Here is a 21,857-nt window from a genome sequence, read left to right on the forward strand (position 1 = left end):
CAACGCCAGGCCTGGGGGAAACACTGGGGCTGCTGCACCTCCTCGTCCACCCACGGGGATAAAAAGGATGCTGCGAGGGAAACTGCATTGCTGCTGCACCTTCCTGCATCTTTCGGAGTAGGAATAAAGAATACATTGGTGAAAAAATATTCTTTAAGCAGCAGCCCATTCCCTTGCTCCTCCTGCAAGCCACATGCACAGCTTTGTGTCCTCCTCTCCTCCCCAGGACCAAACCAGGGAGGACTTTTTTTTTTTTTTGCAGAGCTGCTGGTGGCTCTGCCCGGCACACAACCACCGTGACAGGGCAGCGAGGCCCAGCAGCCGCCCGTCATCAGCCCACGGCAAAACCCCCACCTTGCACAAACCGCCGGGGAAACAACCAGAGGGAGCCGCAGCCCCAGCACATCGCCGTGCCTGCTTTCCAGCTGGTTAGCTCAGAGGCTGCTGCTGTGAATACAAACCAGCCAGCGAAATTAGCTTCTAATTGTTCGCAGCCATTCAGCGCCGGCACAACCTGCAAGCAGCTTTGAGACAACAGACGAGGAGGAGAGGAAGGGTGGTGGAAGATGCCTTAAATCCACGTGTCTGTGCTTCGCAGTCTGACCCCCTGCCACCCTGCCGTGTGCTTTGCAAGCACCAGGGGAGATGCTTCCATGGGTGTTTTTGTTTTTTTTTTTCCCCTCTCTCCTCTTTTTGCTCGGGGCCGGTTCACGAATTCAACCAGGCAGATTTCGGGCCCCGCTATTTAGAAAGCTGCTTAACATTCCGGCCGCAGCCTGAGCTGCTCGGAGGGATGGCAGCCCTGCAGCACTCCGGCAGAGGAGGCTGCCACAGGACAGGTGCCATCACACAGCCCCCTCTTTCCTTTTTTTTTTCCCACCCGGAGCCTCCACTGCCACCTCCCCGGGGTCCCTTCCCCCCGGCGCAGACGGCGACACTTCGGAATTGCAGCGATTTTCTCTCCTGGGGGGGGGAAGGTGTCGCAGCCTGATATCCTTCAACCCCCAGCACGCCTGTTTTGGTTCACAGGAGCAGCGATGCAAGCCCAGCCCGCAGGCTGAATGATTTCAGGGGCCGAACCCTGCCTTATCTTAACGCCGAGATTCCCTCGCCTTCGGACGCAGGAACGGCCCCGCTGCGAAGCCACAGCCCTCATCCAGGTCCTGGGCACCCCGGCAAATTGAATAAACTTCAGTGGGATTGTTTTATCAAGCACAAAATCTCCTGGAGGAGACAAAATAAAACTGAAAACCGACGTATAAATAGCTCTGGCTGAAAGCACAGCAAATGCTGTGTCATGCTGGCTCCCAAGGCAGCGCCGGGGGCGCGGAGCTCAGCGCTCCCTCGGGGCTCTCCGAGGTCTGTGCACCTCGAGCACCCCTTTGGAGGAATATTTGGGGCTGAATAACACACATTGCAATGCCTCCCTGCTCTGCTGCACGTGGGGGCTGCTGCAGGGCCAGCAGAGCAGGTTGGTGACGAAGGGCAGCGGGAGGTGGGTGGGTTTGGTGGCTGCACCTGGAAACACGGGGTGCTCGGGCTGGAGGTAGGGTTAGGGCTCCACGGGTTGGGATTTAGGGGGTTCGGGGCTGGGGGATGCTCTGCAACACGGCTCCCGAGGAAAAATGGCACCGCTGCCTCGGTCAGGACACAGCCAGAAGCCGAGGGTCGCCTCTCGGGTCCCTCCGAGCACGCGGGCAGGCGGTGATTTGGGAGGTGCAGCAGCTAACGCCGGCTGCACGAGACCCCCTGGTGCTCTGCAACAGCTTTCTGGTAAATAACACCTAAATAACACCTGCTGAACCTGCTGCATACACCCCGGGAAGTCAGGTATTAAAAAAGAAATAAATCTTAAGCCTTTATGAGCAGCTCAGAGCCCGGAACACAACGGGGAGCACCCCCCGAACCCGGCGGCAGCGCGTTTCTCTGCGATGAGCAGAGCCACTCCCCCAGCTCACGCTGCAGACGGGGCTGTGTGAACGCTGCTGGGACAATGCAGCACCGCTGCATCACTGCCCAAAAAACCTCGGCTGCAGTTTCCATTCACTGGGAAGAGTTTCGGTTATCCCTCCTGCCTCACGCAAACGCTGCGGCGAGCGCTGCACGGGGAGGGAAGGAGCAGCCCCTGCCCAGACCACGCACCAGGCTCCAGGGGCTCTGGGCTGGTGACCGAGGTTTGGCAGCCCCCACCCCGTGCCTTTTTCTTCAGGAAGGGAATTCGCCACTCGCAGGATGGCCGGGGAGAGGCCAAAACATCTCCAGCCAGAGCGAGCATAACTCAGCACCTCCTCGCCTGCTTGTGCAGCCTGTAAGGCAAAAGCAAACCACCTCCAATTCCTGCAGCCACCGAGGAAATCTCACCAGGAGTGGTGGCAGCAACGTGAGAGGGGTGTAAGAGCCTTTCCAAGCCCGATTTCATACTCCTGGGCCAAGGCACCCTTCTATTGTCCCCGCACAGCTAAGGCAGGTGGACTGCCTTTCTTCCTTACCCTTCCAGCTCCATATTGAAACCTGTCAATGCAGCCATCGACGTGAATATCCTCATTTTGCCTTCAGTATTTCCTAGGGTGACTCTTAAACCACTTCCCCCAAGCTACCCAACACCACACGGCATTTACCCAGCAGAGCACCCAACACCTGCCCGGAAACCTCTCCTACATTAGCAGCTCTTTGGTTATTTGGTGGCACACTGGAGGTGAAAACTCACAATTATCCACCAGGAAACCTTCTTTGGTCCCCCCCAATCCTTTTCCTGACAAAGGAGCAGCCAAACAGAGGTGCACGGGCACAGCAGTCCCAGCCCCTGCTGCAAGGCAGCACAGAGCCACGGCACAGAGGTGAGAGCCATGTGAGCACACAGCCACGGCAGAGAGGCAAGAAAGCCAGATATTCTGATTTTTTAACGTAAAATATAGAATTCCCATTCTAAACCTGTTGAAGTTATACTAACAGCTATCCCCCATACAAGGATTTTGATCACTCGCATTAATCCCTGCCAGCTGGGCAGACAACAGCGATCTCCTTGGGGCCCCCATCTTTCTTAAAAGGGATGGCAGCAGTGGGAGCTTTATTTATTTTAGTGACCCACGGCTTTGCTGCATCCCTCACCTCTGTGTGCAGAGCAGCAGGCTGCTCCTGGCAGCTTTTCTAAGAAGTTTTCATGGTGTTTGTTCGCTTCAGGGCCACGTCCCTGCTCCCCTCCTGGCCCAGTGCCCCTGTGGGGTGCTCCAGTGCAGATGTGCTTGGAGAAGACACTACAACAGCATTTTGGGACCTCACCTCTGACAATACCACGTGTTCCTCAAGCTGGTTGTTCCCTCCCATCCTTACCATTCACTTGTGGAGCGGGGCAAGCCAAGGTCCTTCCCCTGAAGCATCCCCCTGCCTCCGCGGCCTCTCCTGGGGGCCGTGGGCAGCTCTGCCCTTATGGGAACAAACTCTTGCTCCGGGCAGCACAAGCACCAAGCAGCACGAGCCCGTCCGCCTGGAGTCAGCAGATCTGCCTCCAAACTGACACAGCCAGCCAGCGAGAGGGTTTCTTTTTTCTTTTTTTTTCCCCTTCTTTGAAAAGGCTCTGGCTTTTCGGAGCAGAAAGGCAGCGGCTCCCTAGCACAGCCGCGGCACTCAGCCCGGCGCTCTACCTGCCCCAGCAGCCCCGGGGGAATATCTCCGCCCGGAGGAAGAAAACGCTGAGGAGGAATGATGCAGCTCATCAATTACACGAGGTGCAGCTCATCAATTACACAGCCACCGAGCCCTGTCCCTGCAGCGGCACGGCCCCGGGAGGATGCTCTGTCCCCCCCTGCATGCCTTCGCAGCTACACCCTGAGCAAACCCAGCCTGGAGAACGGGCAATCGATAACCACGTCTGCAGAACACCTTTTACCTTCTTAAACCGAGCCCGTTAGCCTTGACAGGGAGCCCCATATTTCCTGGAAGCGCAATTTGCTTGCTGCCTGCTTCCTACGCTGGCTTTTTTTTTTTTTATGGGATGCGCACACACAGCAGGAGAGCAGGCACCCTGCTGAACCACCAGCCCCTGCTACGTGCTGCACAAAAACACGGCCCTCACTTTAACAATTCCAGCTAAAACAGAGGGATTTCAGCCCTTCACAGCTCCGGTGAAGCATCAAGCCATAAACACGGTTAGAGGTTTACGAACACTCCAGGAAAACAGGAGCTGATTTAGGAAGCTGCGCTCCCCAAGGGCTGGGGAGGTGCTCTGCATCCTCCTCCTCCTCTCGGCACAACGGAGGCTGGCTGAGGTCTGCCAAAAAGCCACAGCGAGGATGGTCCTAGAAGCCCCCAAGAGATGCACAAAGCTGCCAGCCTGCCACCGTGGAGAGCAGCAGATCCCAGAGTCACCAAAAAGCCACGTGGCGGCACGCAGAACCGCCGAGGTGCTGAGCCCCAACGTTGCTCCCAACGGTGATTTCTCCTTGCAAAAACTGCCCAGCTCCATGCAGGAGCTGTTTCATCAGCCACTGCCACCCGGTGCTGGGGTGGGACACGGAGCTATGGAGATCTCAGGGACATCGTTAAATAGTGGACAGTGCTAAGCCAAGAACACAGCACTCCATCTGAAGACAGAAAGCGTCTCGAGCATGCAGAAGAGGCAGTAAGGAGGATGTATTTTTGCTGTGAGCACAAACTGACACCTTGCTCTTGCCATAAACTCAAAAAACAACTCAGAAAGCACCTGATGCAGCAGAATCCCGTAGTGAAAGGTCCTCAGCATCTGCGTGATGCCTGCCAGCCGTCAGCTCACTGCCCACAGCCCTTTGTTGTCTTTGTCAGATGTTTTTCGGTACTCCTCTCACCAGGCGTGCACTACATCTCCAGCAGGTTACCCCGCACACCTTCCCGACAGATTTACTCACTGAACACCAAGCAGCACCAGCTTTCATCCCACTTAATTCAGCTGGCCAGGTTCATTTCTCATCCCCCCGGAGCTACATGCCCAGCACAGGCAGCCGATGGCACCTCCATGCCCCCAGGGGCTCAGCAGTGCCCCTCACATCTCCTCCTCTCCCCTCAGGGCTGGGAACACAGACTGGGACAGACTGGGACGGACTGGGCCAGCAGACAGGAGGATGCACGAGTCGGGGTGCCAGCCCTGCAGCCCTCACAACCACGTGCCGTGGCATTCAGGAGGGCTGATGCTGCTGCCTAATTAGGTTTGCTTAATGAGTCGTGTTAAAGAGCGTCTATGTAGGAACAGGTTTGCCATCAGCGCGGGGACCTCTCCGGATGATGGAGGTGAAACGCTGCCGTTACCACCGAGCCTTTTTTCATTTCACGTCGCTAACTCTGACCTACATTCCTCAGCTGGAGGGAGGCCCAGCTCTGCAGGGAACGCGCCCGTTTCTTCAGCTCCAGCATTTTGCCGGCGTTCAGCAGGGATGGATGGGGTAGCCTCGTGTCTCTGCAGATGATAAAAACGTGCAGAAGCTCCTGGAGGGAGGGTAAAAGAGGGACCAGGTCCAAAAGGGGCAGCCCGAGGTGAGCAGCACCTGCAGAGCTCCGGGAGCCGTGCGCCCCGAGGGTGCTTCAGTGGCTCTGCCGTGCGAGGGGTGCTCCTGGAAAGCTGCGGTCGGGTTTGGGGAGGAAGAGGAAAAGAGAAGTTGTCGGGGAGGTCAGCAACTTGAGTTCTTGTCTCTGCAGGAAACAGACAGGCAGCAGACTGGGGAGGGGTGGTTAAGACACAACAGGGAGCGGCGACTCCGGTGCCAGAACCACAACTCACCCTTCTGTCCCGAAAGCTGCTCCTGTGCTGCCCCCGGGCACTTGCAGCTACGCCCGAGACGCAGCCTCTCCTCTCTGCTAACGCAGAGCCAGCAAAAAATATCCCTAAAGCTCCCTCTGGCACCAAAAAAAAATCCACAGAACAGAAAGGAACCACAGAAAGGTCAATGGGGGAGGAATTTGGGTGAAGTGCCCCCAGTCCCGAGGGCTCTAACCCGGGCTGCTCCCAGCACAGGGTGCCCTGCAGGGCCAGCAGCTCCCTCCCCAGGCACCAGCCAGGGAGAAGAGCTAGAAAAAAAAAAAAACAAGAGTTCAATGAACGCTTGCTCCCTATCAGGGTCTCAGGTTTAGTCTTTTACAATCCCGGATCAATTTCAGATGTTCAAATTGTTTTTTTTTTTTTAAACAAGAAGCTAAACCACAAGGTTTTTCTGCCCTCTCCACCACCAGCAGCAACGAAGACCCCGGGTAACTCTGCTCGTTTTGTCGCGGCACGAGGCGCAACGGGATATGCCCAACACCACAAAGTCCAGCAGCACTGACAGCAGTGAAAATACCAAAACACCTCCAGCGTCGCCACGCCGAGCACCTGAGACCAGAATTTTGCACACAAAACGGCAAGGAGTGGGCTGCACAGAACTAGGTCTGAGATTTAAACATAGGAGTTCATCGGGGGTGTGCTAAGAGAGCCACAAATGGAAAGAAAAACACACAGTTTTTCCTTTTGTTCACATCATCCCGAACAAAATGAAAAAAAATAAGGAGAGATCAGGGTTAGAGAGCCCTCTGAGTGGAAGGAAGCAACACGCCCTCTCTTTTGTGCCGGTGTGGACCCCTCGGAGCAGTGCAGCTCCTCTGCTGAAACCGGGGGTGCTGCACCACGCCTGCAGCATGGGAACAGCCCCCAGCAGCAGGACAGGAGGATTTTCCAGAGGGTTCAGCTCACAGGGCCGAACAAAACAAAGCTCACTGAAAATCCCTCCAGGAGAGGCGGTGCAGCGGTGCCATGGGGTGTCCTCAGCGGCCACCGCATACACCAACCACGCTGTGAACTGCTCTAATCTCTGTAATTCTGCGTTTGCATATCCAAACAAGATAAGGCTGCAGTTCACAGCCGCTGAAAAATACGAAGAGCTGAATGTTTACCTGGTTAGCAGCAGGGTTTAACTCCAGATTTTGAGGAGAATTTAAGCCAACACCTACATTGAACCTGAAAGGTAGCAAGGAGGGCATCCCCTTCTGCACACCCGAGCAGCAGGGACCCAAACTGGCCGATTCCTGGCAGAAATGCAGCCACACACCCAGCCTCTGAGCCCATCCCCTCTGCAGGGGTTGTGCTGGGGACAACCCCTTTTTGCGCTGAAGAACTGCAATAATCAGCAAATCGGGAGCGCTGCCTGGTTGTTTGCCGTTCAGTTCGCATCTCAAACCTGCATTTTCAACCCAAGAAAACCCAAACACCACCTTCCTGGGCGAGATGACTTGAAGGCAACTCCCAGTGCCCTCAGCAGGCAGCCCCCAACAACTCTTACCTGCTTTATGTCCCTCACGGAACAAACATACATGTTGTTGCAGCCCCAAATTCGGAGTTCTTCCTAGCTTGCAGGTGACCGACAGAGGCCAGGCTGAGATGGTAACAGGAAAAAAATCCCTTGGGAGAAGTCCTCTAGGCAGCAGGGTGCTACATGCTGCCCGGCCGTGCTCGACCCTCCTGCCTTGCCGTGTTCCAGAACCTTTCCTTGCACAGTTCTGCTGTCACCACTGTTGCATCACGTCCAGGCATCAGCTCCAAACCTCCTCGAGGAGCAGGACACTGCAGGGGATGGCTTGTAAGCATTTCTCAGAAATGCCACAGGCTTTGGAAAATAGGAATTTGTACCCCTAGCTTACTAGCTTGCCTCCTAAAGCAGTGAGGTGGCTGCCAAGAGGCACGGGTAAAACCTCCATCCAGCCACTGAAGCCTCTGAGCACCTCAGTGATAAAGCATCAAAGCACTGAAGTGCCGCGCACCTCTGAACAAGAGCAGCCCGAGGATCAGAAGCTGGCTAAAAATTCACAGCCTACGACTGAGAAGTCCCAGACAGAGTCACCCAGATGGCTCTGAGGGAGCAGCTTTAATGCGATGCTGCTGAAGGTTCACAAGAAGCTGCTTCTCCCACGACGAGCTGAGTTCATCTCAGAAATAAACCACGATAAAAGTCAAACCTGCAGTTGGATCTTACTTTTCCTTTACCACATGCCCCACAGGGTTCAGGCTGAAGGGATCCCAGCAAGCTGCAGCTCTCCTTCTGCTGCAGGAGCTTCAAGAGCTGCTCCCACGCCACGGAGCAGGCAGGAGATGGGGAATATCTCAGTGCCCGAGGACAATTATCAAAGGAGAATTGTGAAGGATACTCGAGCACTGCACCAAGCCCCATATTGCTAGATGTTATTGCCACCAGGCTGGGCACTCAAACAACACTTCTTTTCATAATTATGAAAAAAAAAAAAAAAAAAAACACAAAAACAAGCCCTTGCAATGTGCACAAAAGGAGGGAACTGAAAAAGCAGTTTCCTGAAAGCAAATCGCTCAGGTGGGGGAGTGGGAGGGGATAAAAACAACGCGTACCTCTCAGCAGGGCATCTTAATGTTTTTGTGAATGGAGCAGCAACGCGGTTCAGGAAGATATCAGAGTTTTAAAATGCCCCAAAGAGAAGCTCGGAGCTGCCTTACCTTTACAGCACCTCTTGGTGCCCAGCTTTCAGCACACCCACCACAGGCAGACGAGGCCCCAGCTCTGCGTTGGATGTACTCGTCACACCGCCCAGATTTCACCCAAGCAGCATCTCAGCAGCCCCTGCCCCCTGCCCAAACAGCCACCTGCAGCCAGGCAGGTGCGGAGAGGGGGAATTTCACCCATCCCCGAGGGCTGGGTTCAGATCGCAGGCTGCTCGTTGGCATTCCTGATTAAAAGCTCTTCCCTCTCCTGGGCTCTAAGGCAGATTTGCCACTCTGCTCACTCACAGCCCAGCTGAACGGGACAGGTGCCTGCTGTTCTTGAGAGCCTAAAATAAACTCAGAGCCAGCACTGAGACGAGGCTAAGCTAGGAGCAGCAGCACCAGCCCTGCACGGCTCCTCCTGGGACCTCAGTTTCACGTGGGAACATCAGAAACATGCTTTGTTTTGCTCTTCCTCAGAAGGCAGATAATCCCAGCTACTCCGCTTCAAGTTCCCTAAAGCAACTGGGTGGAAAAAAACAAAAGCCCTTCTAGCTCAAATTAGTGGGAAAACCTAAAACCCAAGCTGAGTGTAACCCCGCAGATCAGATGCAACAGTCCCAGACGAGCAGGTCACACACAAATCAGCATTTTGAAAACATTCAGGGTTGTTTTTTTTTGTTTGTTTGTTTGTTTTTTGATAAAACTGGAAAAAAGAGGGGCAAGCAGGTGCCCTGCCAGTTGGTGGCAGAGCATGGGATGGGTTTGCTGCTGTCAGAGCAGGGAGAGAACTGCCATTTCATCTTTTCCCTCATGCTCAGGAGCGCACACAGGCTGGACAAGGATGCTCTGGACTTTGTTCTGTGTCTGCTTCTGCGTCTCTTGCTTTAAGGCTTCATCCAAGCACTGGCAGCGCTGCAGATCACAGGCAGCCTGTGCAGAACTGGTCTGGAGGTAAGTGAGCACTGAGAACAAACGGCATCCCACAGAGATTTTGTGGGCAGCACGGGCTCTGCAGCTGCTGGAGCTCTCAGCTCGCTGCCATCATCCTGCGAGGGGAGGCTTTCAGATCCCAAAGAGCTGCAGACACGGGCTGCAGGGCAGGGTTCAAAGCCAGTCTGCAAATGCTTCTAGAAAACGACTTCCCAGCCCAAACGGGACGAGGTGGCTGGCAAGACGTGAGTTTGGGAAGCGAGGGAGTTTGTTCCCCCTGCCCCACGCTTACCTGAGCTTCGAGGAGCAGCGAGAGCAGCACGGAGGTGGGAACCTGCCCCGCAGACACCACGGCTAGCAGCCAGATTTTCAGTCCCTGGAGGGTTTCTCCTCACAGCACTCCTGACAGCGAACACTTATCAATGCCAGATCAGAAGAGACTAAGGAAAACGCAAATTAAGCTACCCCACGAGGAAGGTAAGGTTCACGACAGAGTCACCAGGGGCAGAAACAGCCCCACCACAACGCCGAGGAGGGGCAGGCGGGGTGATGAGACCAGTTTACCCCCCAGACTACAGCCCAGGAGGTTAAACACAGCTTGTCAACCTCCCGCCTAGGGGTCGCCAGCAGTTCCCAGCCATCTCCACAAACGTGAAGAAAAAGATTGCTTTTGAGCACTCACTTTGCAGCCAGAATGCCAGCCCTGGGAGCTGTGCTAAGAGCATTTTCCCTACCAAACGGGCTGGCCTGCATGGCTGCACACACGCTGATCAGAAGGACTGCCCTGATCGGAAAAGAAAGAAGCTGCAAGGGGCAAAACCAAAAGAAGCCGAAGCAACACCGCCACTCGTGCCACAGCCCCTGTAAGACATAATTCAGCCCTCAATTATTTTCATCATCGTGCAAGAGCAAATAGATTTTAAAGGGTAACCAGTATCAACAGATGACAGTCTGGTACTAAATCACATTACTGAGCACAGAAAAAAAAACAAACATAGCCACAGCACGATTAAGAGGAAGCCAGGAACTTGGCCTGGATTTCTTCCAAAGCTCCAAGTGTCAGCACTGGGAGGAAAAAAAAGGCTCCTACAATTAAAGATTTTATATCTGCATTATGGTGACCACATCACTTAGAATATTTGTGATACTCAGTTCCTGTAAATTATTCATCCTCCACTAAGATACCCAACAAAACAAGCAACACGAGAGCTGATCACATAATGCTCTCGTGAAATACAAAGAGATGTGGGAAGTGTTAAGTTTTCGTCTGACACGTGGTCTCAGATAAAAGCAGCCTCTGGAAAGAAATGTTAATGCCACCAGCGAGGTCCCTGAGGCTGATCGAGGCAGCCGGGGGACAATTCAGACCAAGAAAGCCCTGGGCAAGCGAACAGGGGCTGCAGGGTGAGCAGGGATAGAGCCCTTGCAAGGCAGGGATGGGGTGAGGAGGAGATGCTGAGTGTGCCTCACCACCTAGCAGCAGGTTTATAAAGACCAGAAGCTACTCGGGAGCCAGGTCTGCTTGCTGTAAGACACGGGTGCAAACTGCTTGTACATTTCTGGTAGAAATTCCAAATCTCCTCCAGATTTGGGACAGCTTCCTAACCGCAGAGACCAAAGCAGCCTGGGAGCTCTTTTTATATCAGACCTTCAGACACAACCAGGCTGCTGCAGCCCACGGGCTCGGGCTGCCCTCGCCAGCACCCACATAATCACAGGCAGCGCTCGTCTGGCAGAGTTTCGTTACAGGGAAGTCACCCTGCACTTAGCACTTTGCTTTGTCATTACAGGGCAGGTTCAGCCCGCGCACCAAACGAGCCATTTCTCTGTCGTGTACCAGCAAAATCCCCAGCACCGCACACAACTAAATGGAGGAAGTTTCTAGCCCGAGAGTCAAAAGGGCAAACCAGCCAGCTCAGATGTCCTGGGTGAAACGGCAGTCACTGAGTCAATAATGCCTCTATACAAAAAACTGACAGTAAGACATGGAGTGTGAGACCTCAGAATATTAGGATACATCATCAACTAATGCAGCAAGACGACATTTTAGGCTTTTTTGTTTTTTTAATTATTATTGTTTTTAATCTAGGAACCCAGGTATCAGATTCTGGTATTTCCTCGAGTCCCTTTTTCTGCTGTGTAATTCTGCACAGTGCTCTCCTTCCCTGGATTTCAGGAACACACAGCATCTACGTGCAGTCGAGGAACTTGCTTCATCCTGCAAAGTTTGTTCCAGTTCAGAAAGCTTCCACAGCGAGAATAATTCGGGTCTATGTTCATCAATCACATGCCGCACTAAATACCCTTCAAGGGAGGAACATTATATACTACTACACCTCATTAGGAAGAGCTTCCCAAGCTCCTTGGAACACACCCGAACACTGCTCAGCCTGCCTCTTACAGGAAGCAAGTGAATCATCCACATCTGCAGACTCTAAAAAAACAACAAAACCCAAAGATTTCCAGGAAGGACAGAGATTCCTCCCTTTCCTCTCCCCAGCTCCCCTTTTCTGCTTTAATCTGAACTCGCTGAGATCGTACCGAGGCATGGGAAGCCAAAGCAGCTTCTCTAACCTGGACCCCGCAGGCTTCCTGTGGCACAAGGGCAGAAAAGCATTTGACAGAAATCACTCAAGTTCAGGACAAAACAATAAATAAGAAGAGCTGGTTCACTTACAGCCAGTTACACAACCACGTAGTAACTCTAAATTTAGAAAATGTGGCTAGTTTGTCTCAAGACTAACGCTGTTTCAAGGAACTTGGACTCAAACGCTGAACAGAAGCACGAATGCTTCTTGCAGCAGCCACGGGAATTATTCACTTGGATTGGACGCGTAACCTACCTTCCAAGGAAAAAAAACAACTTTCATCTTCAAAAGCAGCCCGAAGAGCGAAGCCAAAGGACAATTCCAGCCCTCCTGGAAATCTGATCACTTCTGAGCACAAATATCCCGCTGCACACTCACCTCCAACGCTGAAAAGCCAATTTCTGGGGGGAGCAGCCCAGCAGCAAGCAGAGCAGCTCCCAAAACACCCAGCTTCTCTGGCAGCAGGTACAGCAGGAGATGGGGTAGGACAACTGTGGAGTAAAGCTGGAGGAAGCAGAGCACGAAGCTACTCAAGCTCCAAAGCTAGTCAAGCTCCGGTTGTGTTTCTGCGTAGCTGTTGCCAACAATTTTACCAAGGACTAAGACCTAGGACATTATTTACTGCCTACATATCTTTCTAACCCGGCCTTGGCAAAAATTCTCCCAGCTTCCAAGATTCATACCCAAATTAACTTTAAAGATGCTAGGTTACTCACCAGTTTACTCATGAGAGGGCACAAATCAAGCCTGAGTCCCTCAGTACCAAGATATATTGCACACCACCTAGTTTCCAATCCCTCTTTTTACCCAAACACAGAATAACCAAAGTATTATTGCTTGGGTGAGGGTAATTAGACTGGATAAAAGTCCCCAGCTATAACTGCACCGAGGGACATCAAACACTTCTCCACCGATCTTCAGCCCTGCTCAGAAAGGGTCAAAAAGAGAAAATAAGGAGCGTAGCACCAAGAAAACACGGCTGGTGGCCTTGAACTACTTTGGGCTGTCTTACCCACGGGCACCTGCAGGGAAAGTTTCTGGCACCTGCCCCGGGCCCAGCCGAAGAGGCACTGCCACATCAGCGCCCGAAAAGGCTTTGAAGATGAAAGTCCTACTTACTTGCTAAGTATCCTTATCAGCAGAGAAGCAGCGCTGTTTCTTAAAACAAAAATGATTCATATGCAAAATTCCTTTATTCGCGAAGAAGTTACATCCTTTCAAAAGTAGGTAAAAAAAAAAAATAATAATAAATGAGCTGTGATGGAACTAATTCCAGCTCTGCTGGTATTACTGCATTTCACTTCAGGCAGAAGGCTCGACGTCCGCTGACAGATGAAACGCCACCAGTCACTCCAGCAGCAGGGATGCACGAGGAAGTCCCAGCTTTGGGCTAGGCAGCACGGTTAAAAGCCTTAAGCTCCACATCCCTTCAGATTTAATAGCCCTTTTGCCTGTCAGCCTCCACACCTCTCCCTGGGCAGCGCAGCTCTGCAGGCAGCTGGAGGGATGTGCCTCCAAACCGTGCTCGGTGCCTGCCGAATCCGGCACTGCTCAGATTTTACGCTGCAAAATGAACGCTGCTTAATGGAGCGAGGGCACGGCTGCCTTCCCTCCCTTCAACTCCAGGCTGTAACCAGAGGCTCCCAAGTGATACTGCAAGTGTGAGCCCAACAGACCCTTTCCTCGTTTCAAATTAACTCCCACCCCTAAAAAAAAAAAAATAAAAAATGAGAGTCCCCTAAAGACAGTGCTTTAGACGCCGCTCCAGCTGCTCTCTTGGTGAGATTGAGACCAGCGGGTGAGCTGAAATGGTGCAGCAAAACCTTAAAGATCTCACCCAAAAGCTGAACCAAACGGTACCAAAACCCCTCCGTGGTCACAGGGCTTCTCTGGAGCCACTCAAACCTGAACAGAGACAGACGAACAAGGCACATAGCCAACATACAGGTACCCAAATCCGCACACATCATCACCAAACTCATTTCTGCTCCCCCACACCGTGCTCTGGAGGTTTTGGCCCTGCAAAGTTTCAGTTTCCACTCAGGTCTCTTCCCAAAGGCTGGAGCAGGGCACCCGGCAGCTACCAGACCGTAATTCTGCTTGCCTTGTGCCCAGGCAAATGCATGAAGGAGGCAGGAACAACCCTAAAACATTCAGGGTCGATCAAGAAAAATGAATTGCATGAACCCAAGCAGCTAAGGCCTGAAGGGTGCCCGTCAGCCCCCCCTGATAGCACCACAGCCGATCTGCAAGCACCCCCAAACGCCAAGCCCCCATTTTTTGTAGTGTTTGATGTTTCACCCCCTACTTTTCCACCTCTCACACGGTCTACCTGTCCCTTCCCAAAACCAAGTAACATCCAGAAGTCAAAAAGCCCACGGAAACCCGAGGGTACAGCCGCCACCGCCTCAGCCCAAGGACTGCTGGTAGGAGAAACCAGCTTTTGCTGAAGTCCAATAATTTCACAAATTTTGGTATCAGACACAAACACACGCACGTTTAGCAGCCTAACAGCAAATGGAAAAAAGCCCAAAGGTTACCATGAAGTGTCCCAGAACATAAAATAATCTGTAGGAAGACAACTTTATCACAGGCCTGAAAGCCCCAGGAGGGGACGCAGCGGCGATACGAGGCAGAGCTGAACTGAGCTACGTGGCAAGTGCTCCAGAGCACAACGTAAAAGAAACCCAAGTCACCATCTCACCTCTCAGTTCTTGGCCTTCCTGACATCAAAAGCAAGTGCAAAAATTTCAGGCCGAAGGATCGGTTTCTAGGCTTGTGCTGACCCATTTGGGCAAAAACCCCAGCACAGGGTGGGAGGTAAGAGTGGAAACAACGAGGCAGGTTCTTCCCAAGGAGCATTTAGGAAGGTGTCATCACCTCCAGAGCCTTTGAAATCCCACAAGTAATTAAACGAGAGGAGGCTCTGAGCCTCACAACGCTGGTGGTTTCCCCACACCAACGCAGATGCTGAACATGAAAAATTGTGGCTTGCTCTGAAGAGAGAACTGAGGACAGCTGGTAGGGGCAAGGCCTCGCCCCAAAAAGCACCTGTCAAAGCTTCTGACACTGAACTTTGGGGAAGAATCATAACCAAAAAAAAAAAAGTAACTTTACATAACTGTTTGAAGCCTAAAACAGAAGCCTGTTTTGGAGCTGCACAGCACAAGTGAAGGAGAAACTTTACGAGAAAGCTGCAGCAAAATGCCTCGCTTACGCAGGTATTTCAAAGCCTGTCCTGGGCTTTGATTGATTCCTTCCAAAGCTTTTAGTGCACATTAGTTTGTTTACCAGTCCTAAGAGCATTACTAATTTAGCTGCCTTTTTCTCCCCCCCCTTCCCTTTTAGCTAAAACAGCACATCGCAAGCGAGTGCACCTTGGAAGAGGGAGCGAGCCACGAAGCTGCTTGCTCAGGGAGGTTTTGTCCATTTTAAAAATAACACTCCTGACCGGGGCTGGAACAAGTATAATTAATTGCTTAGCCCAGGTGGCCCCTCGCACTCCCGAATTATCCATTCACCTCGCACACTGTACACAGAATATCTCCCCGTACGGTAACAGGGTATAACATTAGCACTCGGGAGGTTTCCACGCCACGCGATGTACAGGAGGCCATTTCTGGAGTAAAATATTTATGGTGATCCCCAAATCCATATTGCAAGTGTCCAACAAATCAAAACCGAACAGGAATCAACTCTAGGGTATGTAACCTTGCAATGGGGGCTCACAGTAATGATATCCGCTGAAGTGCCTGTTTTACACAGAACTACACAAATTCCAGTAAGCTTTTTCTCTCCTTCTGCCTCTAACGGCCGGGCAGATCAGGTGGTTTCAGAGCACCCCCCTGGGAGACTAACCGAAATGTCAGATGCGAGAAGAGGGTTAGACACAGCCTCCCCGTGCAATAAAAAATACCATTATTAGCTTATGGGCGTTGGATTTGCACAGCTCTGCACTGTGACCAGCATTTACTGCTGGCTCCCGAGAAGCAGCCGTACCCAGGACATCCCTCTTCACCTGCTGGAATTTAAATACTCTGCACCACGGCACTTCAGGCAGCGAAGGCTTTGGCCAAGTTTGAAGATGGAAGGTTTTTAAGGCTGTGTTTTCGTCCCTCAGTCTCCAGCAGGTAGCACGCAGTCATTGGTGAGGATTAATGCCTGAAGAGCCCATGCTAGCGGGCTGGCAGTGGCTGCAAGGGATGGGCAGGAGAAAAGAGAGACTTCCAGTAAACAGGAATGTTTCCCTCTCCTGTTGTATAGGCACACTGAAATCACAACTTGTCAGTTCAGGTCATAACGACTATATGACAGGACTCAGACAGGAAATAAAATATTCATGAAAATATTGAAATTACGCAGGAATAATGTCTTCAGAAAGCTCTCCTGCGAGCTTACATTCATGACTCAATATTTGAGGTCAAGAAGTTACGGCAGTGAAGAGTGGGAAGGGACGGGAGGGCTGTGTGGGATGAAGCAGAGCTGAATTCACAGAAACTCCTTGAGATAACATCAGCCAGCTTCCAGCTAACAGGCTGATCGGCCGCTGGGCTGTGCCCGAGGAGCCCTGATAGCATGAATCCATTCCCAAAACAAAGCCGAATGCTGTAAGAGAGCCACCCGAACCAAGGGGGGGATCTGGACCCTAGAAAACAAGAGGCTAAAAACTTCCCAAGGAGTTTCCCCTCGTCCTGGGTCCCTACACGCTGCCTCCAGGTAAACCCACCGGCACTACGAGCAATACAGCATCACGCCAAGACGCTACCACGAGCATTCATTCCCCAAGGGAGAAAGAGGAGCACAAGGCAGGAATTCAGCAGGCTGGCCAGCTGAAGGTCTCTAGATAAGGTGCTGAAACACAACACCTGCACCTTCCGCTGCCCCCGTCCGCAGACGGGTATCGGCCTCGCAAAGCACCGCGGCCATCAAAGGCGGTGGAAAACTCCGGGGCTCCCAGGTGAGAGGCAGGAGGAGGAAGGGCAGCAGCGTCCCAAAGTGCCCCGCGAGCCCCACTAATCCCTAACCAAACCGAGAATTTTTGTAAACTGCCCCAAGGCAGCTCAAGCGTGCAGCAGGGATACCAACCTCCGGCTGAGAAACCCTGAAATTAAAATTCGGCTGCGTCTCATTCTCTTCCAGTTGGTCAGAACGAGCACCAAGTGCTCGCACCCATGAGCAATACCCTCAGGATTTCCGCACCAAGCCTCCCAACAGGCAGGGGGGTTCCAACAGGTGGGAGGAGCCGCTGGTTGCATGACAGCACCGGGGTCCAACAAGACACTGGAGGCAAATCTGCCTGCAAAGGGAAGCCTCCTCCTTCCAGGGCTGTGCTTGACGTTGGCAGCAATTCCTTCCCTGAGTTCTCAATTGGGAACGTGCTCATGGAAGGCAGGGAAGGAGCACAGACACCCAGGATAAGGACTCCCAGCTCTTCCTTTACTCGCATGAATGTCACGATACTGGTGGTGGTTATCAAGGCAGGAATGAGCTCAAATAAACTACTAATTCGGCTGGAAGAGCTGCTGGGCCGTCGTACCAAATGCTAGCTCTATTTCAAGAGAAAGTTTCTATTACTTATTAACATCAGCGATTGTGTGCTCGTGGTCAAGTGGCAGCCTGCCGACCGCTTCCAGCGGGAAAGAACAAAAGTAAGCATTGAACTTCTAGAAGCAACAGTAAAAGCCATTAGCTTACATATTCCCTGGCTGAAAAAAAAATAGGAAACATGCCTACCCCCACTTTAAAGAAAACACGGGCAAGCTCTCCGATTGTAACCTGGCGTGGGCACAGAACGCTGCTGCTGACCTTTGCACTAGGAGCAGAAGGTGCTGCTTGGCTCGCCTCGAAACCTGCAGTGACTTTATTTCTCCCTTCGGCAGGTACAACACGTGCTGTGACCGACACACAGCAAGGTTCGTGGCTCTCCAAGTGCTTGAGAGCTGACAGAGAGGCAGCCAGCCCTCGGCACACACCGAGCGGGCACACCAGAAGGGGCCTTGGCTGCTGGATTTACCTTTATCCTCTGTCCAATGCAGGGAAATAAACGGGACCTTGCAAGAACTGCAACAAGCACCCTCCCAAACCCCTCATGGAGCTGCTTCGGGACTGGTTATCACTTCTAAAGATGTCAAATATCACAGGCAGAGATGCTAGAGAGTCAGAGCCCCGGCCAAGAGATGGAGCTGCAGGTAAGGGCTGGCACCAGCGCCCAGCAAGCTTCAACCCCACGGCACCCACGCGGTGCCCGAGGTTTGTTCCGAGGGGTTCCCAGCGGCACCAGATTTGGTTTCGGTAAGCCCAGACTGCAGCACAGGCTGCACAAAATGCCTCTCAGTCTTGGGCAGCTTTTCAAACGGGAAAATCGATGCAGTAAGTGCACCTGAATGCCTCAGGCTCTCAGGGAACTTCTCCCTGGGGCCCAGCGCCTGCGTGGTGAAGATGCCGACACTGGAGAAGGACCAGAAAAAGGGAAGAAAAAGGAAGAAAAAGGAAAGGCCTTTATTTATGTAACTGCCTTTGACCTCTGGTCATCCCCAGCCTGTTTTTTTTCTAACATTTACTAACTCAGCACCCTGTGCAAAGTCAGAATTAACAGATCTGAATTTACAAATCCAGGAACAATTCCTAAATCTGGGTTTATTCACCGCAACCGAGGTGGCCTTGCTTAGATGCTGAAAAACACGCTCCACTTCAGACTGATTTTTGCTGCAACAGCACACGAAGCCTTATTTCAAGCTGCAGTGATTGAATCGTGGTGTCTTTAGAGAAAGAAGGCTTGTTTGTTTGTTGTTTTTTTTTTTTTTTTTACAGGTAGAAATCCACGGTGTGCAAACATCCCCCCTCAATGCCCGTTTTCATTTTCCTTATCTCCAGCCGGTCACGTGCCCAATGACACTATCCCCTAAATATAGCTCATCCCGCCAGCGCTTCCAATCCCACCGCTCTCTGCAGGACCACAACACACCTCCCTTCCCCGCTTCCCCCCTGGGCATCACCCCGACACCTCGCTGTGATGATTTTGGGGTGGCAAAGCCACCGGCACCCCAGCACCCCCCGGCTCATGGTGCCCCCTATTCGCAGCCCCCCGGGCGAGGGCAGCGCCGGCCTTCTGCTGCGCTCAGCGCTACGCCCATGGCTCGCCGGCCCCTTTGTGCTGCCTCGCAGTGCCCCCCTCTCCCTCTTTTGTCTCCGTGCCGCCAGGCAGCCTGCTGGAAGCCCCCCGGCCAGCCTCACCCCGGGCACTGCGCCCATCCCGGCCTCCCTCGTGCCCCACGGGAGGTCGTGGCATGGCAGTGGGTTCACCAACGGTGCCCAAGGCTCGCATGGATGAGGGCACGTCCCGTGGCACGCCGTCAGCTTGCCGGGCCACCCGTCTGGCTGCTGGCTACCACCCTAACAGAGGCCGTGGTGCTGCCGTCCTCCGGTGCCGCCGTCCTCGACGCGGAGGCCACGTCGCCAGCAGCGCTCCGTGAGCTCGGTGCCACCGAGATCTGCCCCGGGACGAGGCCTCCGGTGGGGCAGGCTGAACCCCAAGGCTTCGAGGCCCTGGGGTGGCGGAGGACGAGCCGCCCTGAACCTCCGGGAGGCCGCGGGCCAACCTTGGCCGCTCGGATGGCAGCGGGCGGCCTCCGCCGACCCCTCGGGGTGGTGGCGGGGGGAGAACCACGGCAAACCCGCAGCCTCGGGAGGAAGGACGGAGGCTGCGGGGCGAGGACCTCCGAGGGGTTTTGGGGGTTTGGGGGGGGGGCACGAGGCCGGTCGGTGCGGCCCTGCCGCCGGTTACCTTGGTCTCCTTGACGTGCTGCTTGATGCCCTCCGGGTACCACTGCACCCGCACGTAGCCCCGGCGCAGCGGGGAGGCCCGGCCTTCCTCCGTGCCTCCCCCCCCGGGGCCGCCCGATTCGGAGCCCCCGGAGCTGGCGGCTCCTCCGCCGCCTCCGCCGCCGCCTCCACCTCCTCCTCCTCCGCCGCCCCGGCCTCCTCCGCCTCCTCCTCCTCCTCCTCCTCCTCCCCCCGCCGCCGCCTCCTCCTCCTCCGAGTCCGAATCCTCGCCGTGGATCAGGCGCACCAGGCCGAAACGCACCGAGCCCCGGTACCGGCCCGACACCAGGTCGTGCGAGAACAGCAGGCGCTGCGAACCTCCCGGCGGAGGAGCCGCTGGGACCGGAGCGACCGGGACCGGGACCCCCGGGGACGCTGCGGGGAGCGGGGCCGGCGGGCTCGGGCCCCCCGGGGCGGGCGGTGCGGGCGGCTCCGCCATGGCGCGGGGCAGAGCGGGAGAAACGCGCGGCCGGCGGCGGCGGCGGCGGCGGCGGCGGCTGCTGGGGGAGGGGAGGGAAGGGGAGGGCCGGGGCGGGGCGCGCGCGCGGGGAACGGCGAGGGGCGGGGCTTAGGGCGCGCCGGCGCGCCCCGCCCTTTTCCCGCCACCGCCGCTCGGACGCCCCGCGGATGACGTCAGGGCAAGGCTTCTGGCCACGCCCCCTCTCTCGAGTGGCCACGCCCATCGCGGGGAAGGAGGGGGGAGGAGGGGGAGGGTTGGGGTCCTGCTATGGGGTTGGGGTGGCGGGGAGGGGATATTGGTGCTGGAAAGGGTGGGAAGGGGCTGGGACGGGCTGCACTGGGGGTGGGGGAGCCTCCGTGCCCGGGAGAGGCTGGGTGGGGTGCTGGGGGACAGGGGTTAGTGGTGGTATCGGTGGTAGGGGGGTGGTTGGACCAGGGATCCCAACCCTAATGGTTCTGGGGTTCTCCGAGGAGGAGGAGGAGGAGGCCTGGCCAAGGAAACCCAGGGCTCAACAGAGAGGTGGAGGCTGAGGTGGCCTCCGTTCCTGGGGCAGTCGGATGGGGCTTGCTTCGCAAACAGCCCGGGCACTGCCACGCGGATGAAGATGCCCAAGTTGGGCCGTGAAGCGCCACCACCCCCAGTCAGCCACAGCCCAGGCTGCAGCTTCTCCCCTAGCCTCCCACAGGAGGCCCAGGTCCGCAGGAGAGGCCCCCGAGAGAGATCAGGGAAAGAAAAATCCTGCCACAGGAATTTGGGAGAGACTGCCCAGAACATAAAGAGGCTGCAGAGGATAAGGGCCTGTCCCACGGAGCCCACTCCACGCGATACCCGTGGGGCTGAGTGCTGCTCTCTGGGCAGCGAGGTGCTCTCCGGTTCACAGCAAGGCACGGTCTTCCTCTTTACGGCTCCTACAAGTCCTCATTAGGGCGTGCAAATGAGCTGCAGACTTGGCTTCATTGACTCGAATGTATTTTCCCTCCTCTATCCACAGGGGGGTTTGCAATCAATGGTTCTTGAGAGGGTCTCGCTGCTGGGTGTGGTGGTGATGTGGCTCCCCGCTGGGGCATTTCTCAGCACCGACCCCAGCGACAGGGAGCAGAACAGAGCTCAAAGGGAACACCAGGTGAAGAAACAGCAGCACAGCCGTGGGGAAAGGCAGGTGAAATAGCTCTCAGTGCAACGTGGGCGTACAGCTGGTTCCACGGATGTGCTTTGGGGACTACAGACTTCCATCCACATCCAAGACAGGGCAGTGACCTCTGCAAAGTGAGTGAGTTTTGGGGTATGAAGGCAGGGCTTGGGATTTCACCCTCTACACAGCCCCAACACCACCGTGCTGCTGGAGGGAGCACGGCACAGCTCCCAGCCTCCTTCCCTCTGTGCCTGGCCCTCTGGGAACAGGATCAGACCTTTGGGAAGGGAGAAGGTGCCCTCTGAATCAGCGCTGTGTCCTCCTTACAGCTCCGTGGAAGGTTTCAAAGCCCAGCCCTGTCCAGCCGCGGTGGTGATGCTTCTCATCATCTCCTTAAAGCACATCGCAACAGCCGCTAATAAAATATAGATACGGGTAATGGGCACAAACTCGTGTGTAGATGGGAACTGTCCCTCTTCA

The 21,857-nt window shown here is 54.5% G+C and overlaps 1 protein-coding gene across 1 annotated transcript in view; it reads right to left on the reverse strand.

The window, feature by feature from the left end:
* Positions 1 to 19,930, reverse strand: part of UBE2O (ubiquitin conjugating enzyme E2 O) — a gene marked incomplete at its 5' end in the record, with an annotated part of 58,995 nt that extends 39,065 nt beyond the window's left edge. Inside the window, one exon of the mRNA XM_032199851.1 lies at positions 19,748 to 19,930. Within this exon, the coding sequence (XP_032055742.1) occupies positions 19,748 to 19,930 (183 nt within the window). The remainder of the gene's footprint in view (positions 1 to 19,747) is intronic.
* Positions 19,931 to 21,857: the final 1,927 nt, after the last annotated feature.

This window comes from Aythya fuligula, chromosome 18, assembly GCF_009819795.1.
Source record: "Aythya fuligula isolate bAytFul2 chromosome 18, bAytFul2.pri, whole genome shotgun sequence".
Taxonomy (NCBI): Eukaryota; Metazoa; Chordata; class Aves; order Anseriformes; family Anatidae; genus Aythya; species Aythya fuligula.